General features: G+C 47.2%; 1 protein-coding gene across 1 annotated transcript in view; it reads left to right on the top strand.

Moving 5' to 3' along the window:
• Nucleotides 1-9,322, top strand: part of Dedd2 (death effector domain containing 2) — a 19,858-nt gene that overhangs the window by 4,537 nt on the left and 5,999 nt on the right. The window contains exon 4 of the mRNA XM_004644364.2: nt 2,938-3,078. Coding sequence (XP_004644421.1) covers nt 2,938-3,078 — 141 coding nt within the window. The remainder of the gene's footprint in view (nt 1-2,937; nt 3,079-9,322) is intronic.

The raw sequence follows: 9,322 nt of genomic DNA, 5'->3' as shown, positions 1-9,322 counted from the left end.
TTTTTGCGGAACCAGGGATTGAACTCAGGCCCTTGTGCTTGCCAGGCAAGCGCTTATTCTACTGAGCCATCTCCCTGGCCCTATGCCTCAGCCTCTTGAGTACTGTGAGTACAGGCATGCACCAGCACACCCACCTATCCCCCACATTTCCTGTGGAGTGGAATGTAGGTTTGGAGGCTTGGTTAGAATCAGATTACACATTTTTTAAAATTTTATATTACATTTTATATTACACATTTTTGACAGAGCTAACTCCTTGATTGATGCTATGTTCTTCAGTTTGGAGCATACCTGTGAGGTACGAAAGGTCTGGTTGTCCCTTTGTGAGTGGGGAAATTTGATTACTTTGTGAAGGTGAGCCATATTTGTTGTAAGAGGAGTTTATTTTTTGAGACAGGGCCTCAACTGCATAGTCCTTGTTGGCCTTGAATTTATTAGGTAGCCTCACTGGCCTTGAAATTAAAATTCTTCTGCTGTGACCCTTTATAGGTTGTCTCAGTTATTCCTCTCTCCTTGCTGGGACAAATATCCAACACCCAAAATGAAGAAAGGAAAGGTTTATTTAGCTCACAGTTAGTGGAGGTTTCAGTCCATACTCAGCTGGCTCCTGGTGGAGTGGCACATGCATGGCAGAGAGCTCAGGCTAGCTAGCCTCTCTCCCTCCTTACAGTGTAAAGCAAATTACCTGCCCCAGGGCAGAGGCAGCACCCACACCCACAGTAATCAATCACAAACTCCCAGAAGTTTTTGGATGAGGCTTTGGGGGACACCTAGACACAAACCATAACATAGGTATATACCACATCATGATGTGGCAGTGAAAAGACAGTTCTTTCTTGTTAAGGTTAAACATACTGTGGCTAATACTTTAGGACATTCTGGTCCCCAGTAGCCATTTACACAGTGGGGTTGGCATCTGTTAGTGAATCCTGCCTGTTTTACCCTAAACCATCCAACATGTTGTTTGCAAAAGAATGATATTCCAGTTCTTTTTTTCTACTTGTATTAGGTGGAATTCTTTAAAGAACCATTGTCACTTTTTTTTTTTTTTTTTTTTTTTTGGCAGAACCGGGGACTGAACTCAGGTCCTTGCGCTTGCCAGGGAAGCGCTTATTCCACTGAGCCATCTCCCCAGCCCCATTCTCACATTTTTTGACTATCACTATGGAATCATCAATTACCTTGTCATAGTCTGTTATTTCTCCCAAAGTTTAAAGTAGTTGGACTCTGTCATGTGAAGTGAGCACTAGTCTCTGTCTTTCTGCCATGTTTCCCTAGTTCTTTGATTGCCTCCTGCTTTGTGGCACTGCAGGTGTCTTGGGCTCAACTTGACCTTTCCCTTCTCCAAACCTAGAATCAGCTGTTCCTTAAGAGCCTGGTGGTATTTAATGTGAGTGCTGAGTGGTCACATTGTTTCTTGGCTCTGTGAGCAGAGGTAGAGACTGCAGTTCAGACTGACCTTGAGTTTACTTTGTAACCTAGACTGGCTTCCAACTCTAAGCAATCTTCCTGCCTCAGCCTACCAAGCGCTGGGATTATAGGCGTGCACCACCACTTAAGATCTTATTAGTATGTTTGAAATTCAAAGTTAACAGGATTTTTTTTTCTAAAATCTTTGCTAGGGCCTGGGAATAAGCACTCAATAGAATAAGCACTTCTCTGGCAAGCACAGGGGCCTGAGTTCAATCCCCGTTCCGCAGAAAGCAAAACAAAAACAAAACAAAACATAATTCTGGAAAAATAAAAATCAAAAAATAAAAAATAAAATCTTGGCTGTTTTTTACATTAAGAAATGGGATGAGGTTTTTTCCTTTTTTTACACCAATAATAAATTATACAGTAGTAATAGAATAGCTTCAGAATTACAAAGTCTCTACTGCTACTGAATGTATCTTCCCCCGTTTGTTGGGCAAAAAAAAAAAAGGATGTATCTTCTGAATGAAGTAGGAGATTTGTTTATGGTTCTTGCTTTTGGTTATATCCCACTGAGAGTTTGCAGTCAGAATGTTTTTCCTTTTTACTTGAAAATAATTGTTTTTTCAGAGTATTCATGTTACCAATTAAATATCCAGTTAGGTTCATATGTTTTGGTTTGTTTACTTTTATAGTTTGTTTCTTTTAAGTTTTTGAGCATTTAAAAGGTGTATGACACAAAAGGCAAAACTGAAACATGAAGAAAGATACTTTTAGGAATGTCAGGGGTGTGGAGGCTCAGGAAAATAAAAGGAAATTGTATCATTCCTCCTCCAAAGTAGAGCATGTAAGCAGTTTCATTCATTTTTGACCTGGCCTTGCAGTGTTTTCTCCTCCTTTTTTTTTTTTTTTTTTAAAGGCAGGGTCTTGCTGCCAGGTTCAGGCTGCCCTGGAACTCAGAGATTCTTTTGCCTCAGCTTTCTGACTCCTGGGATTACAGGTCTGTGTCACCACACAGGGCTCCCAGTGTTTTATCTTGTAAAGATAACAAATAAGGGTTTTACTTTCTCTCCTCTTACTGTGCAAAGTGTAACACATCCTGGAAGCTACTCTTTGACCTTTGCATTGTGTTCAGGTTTTCATGCTACATACGATGCCCCAGTGGCTGTTGTCATTCTTGCCTCCTGATGTGAGTGTGCAAAGACTTCTTTATTTTTTATGACTAGGTCTCACCATGTAGTTAGGACCAGTCTTGAACTCTTTTATGTAACCCAGGCTGGCCTCAAACTCACAATGATCCTCCTGCCTCAGCCTTCCAAGGGCTAGGGTTATAGGCATGCCCCATCATACCTAAAGACTTGAAGGAGTCAGCTAAATTCTGGGGTGTGCTTTTCCAGGTGATGTCAGTGGTACCCCATCTTCTAGACAGAGCTGTTCCAGTGGCCTTGAGTTCCTCCTGGACACCTACCTTGGCACTATACATAGCATCCTGGTCCTCAATCTATCACTTTTTTTCCTCCTCAGACACCCCTCCAACCAAGCGACAGCGGTGGAGTCGGGGCCGCCCTACTGGTGGTGCCAGAAGGCGGCGGAGAGGGGCCCCACCTGCCCCCCAGCAGCAGCAGGAACCAACCAGGCCTGCATCAGAAGGCAAAGTGACCTGTGGTAGGTGTCTGTGGGCTTTGGGAATGCATGAGAATGGTGCCCAGGGCAAACTATAGATTTGGAGAAAGAGAAGTGAGCCTTTGACAGGGTGTGACGTAACTTACTGGAAGGCAGCAACTCTTAGGCACCCATTCAGCCCTGAGGAATTGTAATTATTTGTGGTATTGATGTTTGAGCCCAGGATCTTGTGTATACTAGGCAGACACCTCTACCACTGAGCTATTCCATAGTCCTTTTTATTTTTGAGATAGGGTATTGCTAAAGTTTGTCGGGTGAGCCTTGAGTATTATGATCCTTCTGCCCAGTCTCCCCAAATAGCTTGGACTTTTGTGTGTTTATTTAATTTAAAAAAAAAAAAAAATTATTATTTGTGTGTGTGTGTGTGTGCGCGCGCCTGTGGCCAGCTCAGCCCACCAGGGGGCGGGGCTGGCTGGCATGTGGTGCTGGGGGATTGAACCGCGGTCCCTGTGCTTTGCTAAGCTTGTTCTAAGTAGGTGCTTTAGACCATTGAGCCATCTCACCAGCCCCAGATATTTGTGGGGTTTTCGTTTTTGTTTTGTTTTTGGTGGTACCAGTGATCGAACTCAGGACCTTGTGCTTGCTAGGCAAGCACTGATTCCACTGAGCTATCTCCCCGGCCTCCTTTTTTTTTTTTTTTTTGCGGAACTGAGGACTGAACTCAGGCCCTTGTGCTTACCAGGGAAGCACTTATTCCACTGAGCCATCTCCCCGGCCCCCATCTTGTGTGTTTTATATCCTGCCATAGTTAAAGGATGAAATCATGTACTTCCGCCCCCTCCCCCTCCCAAGCCCTCCCTGATGACTCCCATTCTATAATTTTATTTGTTTAGCAAACATCTGCAGGGGTTACTTATTTCACAGTCATTTCTTGTACAGTGGTGGAATGTCTCAGGGGTAGAAAAACAAGGGCCACAAGTCAGGCTGCCTGATTCACGTCCTGGCCTTGGGACTGAAATAAGCTGTCTCTCTGCCCTTGGGCCAATGACAACCTCTCAGGGCCTGTTTCCACATCTGTAAAACAAGGCTGATAATGGTCCTGACTAGAGTTATGAGAATAGGCATGTTAACCACATGATACTGCTTAGAGTTGGGACTGACCTAGAGCGTGTTGCTGTGCCTTTGGCTGGGGTGGAAATGTGGCAGGAAGCCCTTGCTCTGACCTTGCAGTCGGATTACAGGCCAGTGGAACTAAGACCACTTTGACTGGTGTCATGAGGAGGATTGAGAATAGGTGGAGGAGCCAGGTAGACAGGTACATTTTAAGCAAGGGAGTAATGTGACCTGATGCCTCTTTTTAAAAGTACTCTGGGGCCAGGGAGATTACTCAGTGGAATAAGCACTTCCCTGGCAAGTGCAAGGGCCTGAGTTCAATCCTGGGTTCTGCTAAGAACTCTGAGCTGGGTGTAGTGGCACATGACCATTATCCTAGCAGTGGAGAGCTGAGGCAGGAAGATTATGAGGTGGAGGCCAGCCTGAACTCTACACAGTGAGACCCTTTATCAAAAAATCCAAAAAATGGGCTATTGTGTTATAAATAAATGCAAAGAATTCTAATCTCTGGAAAATTGACTGCTAAGGGAGTTCCAGAAAGTGAAATGCTTATGGCAACTCTGGGCTTCTGTAGGCTCTGCTGGATGCATGCTAGGTAATGTGGAGACAGGGAAATGCGCAAAGAGGCTGTGCACTCCCACAAGCAGAGGGCCATCAGGTTGGAGAGCATAAGAACAGGTGGAACAAGGGAATGTTGGGTTGTACGGCTGACTGCAGACAGGAATGGGTCAGTGGAGGGGCAGCAGTGCTGTGAGACTTGGGCTCAGTCCTTGCTCTAGAGGAGTCCCCCCAGTCCTGTGGGGAGCACATAAGCATAGACAAGTTCCCAACTGTGCTGCTCTCTTTCCTGAGGTGGGTAAACAGAGGGCATCAGATTTGCCTCAGTTTCCAGAACTGCTGGCCATGGAGGAGACAATGAAAGTGATGACCAGCCTGGTGGGACAGGTGCCATATATACTGTGAGTGCAGAGGTGCTTTGGGGAGCCTTCTTGCTGGCCCCAGTTCTCCTAGAGATACCACTTCCAGGATAAGCTTGAAGGAGCCGGAAAGGGGGTTCCCCATGTTCAGGCAGGGGAGGGAGACGAGCACTGTGTATCCATGGGAGATTATCTCTCAGAGGTGCTTTTTCTCATCGTCTGCAGAGCCTTCTGCAGCCCACAAGGCACTTGTGACTGCCCTTCTAGCGCCCACGGGGTGGCCTTGCAGGCAGGGGCTGTCAGTTGCATTTCATAGGTGAGGCTGAAGATAGCTGTGCCGGGCACCATCAGGAACAGAGGAACAGAGTCCGTCTCATGTCCTCACGCAGCTTCTGGCTGAGGGCATGACTGCCCAGTGGTGACTCTCCCAAGAGTCAGGTTGTAATTTCCAGAGCCACCAAGCAGGCTGGGTGGGTGAGCAAGTCACTGCCTCCTCAGAGAGGCCAGGAGCAGGCAGTGCCAGACTTCAGCTGTCTTCCCCAAGGCCAGGAGGTTGTTACCCAGGGTGTGGCTGGGTCTCAACTCAGATGGGTAAGCAGGTCTGACTGCTGACTCACTGGGCAGGGCAGGGCTGTTTTAAGGTTCTCCCCACTGGGGCCCCAGTTTTCCCTTCTGAAAAATGGGCATGGCTTACCTTAAGGAGGTCATGAGGCTCCATGTAAGGGGTGGAAAGAAGCCCTTGCTGACCTGGTAGAGGAAAAGCCTGACATTGCCTCAGCAAACCTGTGGCACTTGTGGGGGTTGACTTTTCTTCACTGACTATAGTAAATTCCCCCAGGGATGAGAAAGGCATGTAGGGTCCTGGGCTTGGACACAGAGCTCCTGAGCATCCATACCTCTCGTAGCCATCCACTGGGTACCATGCCATATAGGTTATTTACCTGACTTGAATTCTCAAGACAACCATTGAGGTAAGGGTGACATATCCTCCATAGTGCTAAGGAAGAAACAGACAATGGAAAAGGAAGTCACTAGTATGAGAGACGGGGCAGAGATGGGATGTAACTTGGGTTTGTTCTTTTATTTTATTTTATTTTTTTCAAATTTTATTTATTTGTGTGTGTGTGTGTGTGTGTGTGTGTGTGTGGCCAGCTCAGCCCACCAGGGGGCGGGGCTAGCTGGCATGTGGTGCTGGGGGATTGAACCGAGGTCCCTGTGCTTTAGCTAAGCTTGTTCTAAGTAGGTGCTTTAGACCACTGAGCCATCTCACCAGCCCCTGTTCTTTTATTTTTTAATTTTTTTTGAGACAGGGTCTTGTCATGAAGTCTAGGTTGGCCTGGAACTCATGGCAGTCCTCCTGCCTCAGCCTCCCAAGTGCTAGGATAACAGACGTGTGCCACTACATCTACTGTCCATTTGTTTTTTGAGTGCTTACTAGTTCTGGGCCTAGAAGGACTGGGACACCCCTGCCAATACTGAGCTCATGTTCAGGTCAGAGAGGAAAGCCACGCTGGAGCTTCAGGTGTGGGAGGGAAGAGCAGGAGCGAAGGTCTGTGCCCAAGGTGGGCAGGGTGGCAAGGAAGCTAGCAAAGCTGGAGTGGAGGGGATGAAGGACAGTGCTAGAGGGGAGGGCAGGATGGGTAACCAGGGCAGATCCAGCAGGGCCTTCCTAACCATGGGCCTTAGGCTTTGCAGGTTTTGAATTATGGAAAGCAGTTGAAGCATTTGAATGGCAGGATCACTTTTGCTTATCCCCACCCCAACTTTTACTATGGAAAATATACTGAAGTGTCTGCATTGGCATAGCAACCACGAGAGCCCATCACTGAGGGGCTGGGGAGATAGCTCAGTAGAATAAGTGTTTGCCTGGCAAGCGCAGGGTCCTGAGTTCAATTCCTGGTACCACCAAAAAAAAAGCCCATCACGGAACTTTGGCTGTTGTCACCTATGGCTCCTCATGGGTCATGAGCCTTGTAATTTTGGAATCACTTTCAGCTCTCTTGTTCAGGGGTGGATGTTTCACTGTGTATCTCCAAAGGAAAAAAATTCTTTAAAATATCATACCAAGGGCCGGCCAAATAGCTCAGTGGATTAAAGCACCTGCAAGCAGGCACAGGGGCCAGGGGTTCGATCATCAGCCTGCCATACTGGCCCTGCCCCTGGGGTGTGCTGAGACAGCAGTTGAGACTGGGCATAGTAGCACATGCCTGTAGTCCCAGCTCTTTGGAGGCTGTAAACAGGCGGATCGCTATGAGTCCAATTTAGTAGTGAGACCCTGAGCACCCTGTAGACCCTTCCCTAAAATACAAAAAAAAGAGAAGAAAATGCACCAAGAATTGTAATAGTAATTCTTGCTATCACACATCATTAGTGTACACATTTCTGTAATTGTCTCATAAATACAGGTTCTTCAGAGTCTCTCCAGATAGATCCCTATGGTTCCTCTCCATCTCGATCCCCACCCTGGCCTATCATTATTTTTTTTCCATAGCATCTTTATTTATTTATTTATTTGTGTGTGTGTGTGTGTGTGTGTGTGTGTGTGGCCAGCTCAGCCCACCAGGGGGCGGGGCTGGCTGGCATGTGGTGCTGGGGGATTGAACTGCGGTCCCTGTGCTTTGCTAAGCTTGTTTTAAGTAGGTGCTTTAGACCACTGAGCCATCTCACTAGCCCCTCCATAGCATCTTGTAAATACTGGATTATGTTCTGGAAATTGAGTCTAGAGAGAATTAATGAGACACTGGTTTAATATTTTGTGTTTTGGGTCTCACGTATGAGGTGGTGGTTCTTCTGTCAGGAAGCAGGCAGTGGCTGCCTATCTTTTGAAGCTGGTGGCAGCTTCTCCTTGCCTTGGTAGTTTAGGCCATGGAGAGCTTTACATCTGACTTAGGGGCTGGGGAGATAGCTCAGTAGAATAAGTGTTTGCCTGGCAAGCGCAGGGGTCTGAGTTTAATCCCCGGTTCCCGGGGGGGGAAACATAATAAGAAAATTATACATCTGTCTTGATGACTCTGGAAGGGGCTGGAGCGAGGCAGCTATGATCCAGAAGGCTGGGGAGGCTCCCAGAGCTGGCCCTGGTGTGGCAGCAGCAGTGGTGGGGGTCATTTCCATGAAACATGCTGGCTACCCCTTTCTTCCTAGGCTGGAAATTCCCCAGCAGTGTTTGCGGGGCACAGGTCCTCTTTGTCCCCATCCCACCCACCTAGGAACCCTTAGGGAGGACTGGAGGGAGGCTCTCTTCAGAGCTCCAGATGTCTTTATAGGCAGGGCCTGCTCTGTGGGCCTGGCACACCCCTAGGAAGCCTTTGGCACTTCTGCATCTCATTTTGTCCCAGAAGAGATACCCCCGGGGTGAGGTGAGTACTAGGGCTCACTTGAGCACAGGATGCAAGAACGACTCTCTAGGAAGGTAGAGTCACACCATGCCCTCTCCCCCATGGAAGCATTTCTCTGCCACTGCCAACATGGGAACAGTCAGCTCCCAGCCCAGGATGCGTGGGTACAGGGTGCTTGTGCTGCCTCATGGTTCTGTGGCATACCTGGACCAGTCCACCCTCCCTTCTCCTGTTCGCTGCTCCCATCCTGGACAGCTGTCTGCTGCCTTGGCCCTCTTCCTGTCACCCTCCCACTCCTGTGGAACAGCTGGAGTTGTCTCAGTTGGGCAGTCCTGTCCTGTGTGCTCAGCTGTATGTTCAGCCAGGTAACCCTCACCATAGCTCCTCTAGCTCAGGTGCTGGGGAGAGCATTGCTCAGGTAAGAGCCCACTGAGGTACAGAGAAGTGTGCTTGCCCCTCCAGAGGTTCCAGAGCCAGGCTTCCTTGCTGCAGAGTGAGAGCAGGCCTGTGGGCCTACTGTCTGTTCTCGTCCACTGTATTCCAGCCACACAGCCCCTGGGCCTGTTTATTTTGTTCCTGGACTTTCTTTTCTTTTTTTCAAAGTTTTATTGATAAACAGATAGCAATGAGACCGTTTCAAATCAAATCGGAAGTACAGTTTCAACAAATAATAAAATGTATGGTGAAAGTTTAAATTTATTTATTTATTCTTAGTACTGGGGATTGAACTCAGGACCTTGTGCTTGTCAGGCAAGCACTTATTCTCCCGAGCTATCTCCCTGGCCCCTTTGTTCCTGGACTTTCACAAGCATTCTTTTTTTTTCTTTCTTTCCTATTTTCCTGGCTGATCTTTTGTGTCCTTATATTTTACTTTTTTATATTTATTTATTTTTATTTATTACATTTATTTATTGTGTGTGT

Source organism: Octodon degus, unplaced genomic scaffold (genome assembly GCF_000260255.1).
Source record: "Octodon degus isolate 3935 unplaced genomic scaffold, OctDeg1.0 scaffold00197, whole genome shotgun sequence".
In the NCBI taxonomy this organism is placed as follows: Eukaryota; Metazoa; Chordata; class Mammalia; order Rodentia; family Octodontidae; genus Octodon; species Octodon degus.
Note: the sequence above shows the minus strand (reverse complement) of the source record. Positions and strands in the feature narration are given on the sequence as shown.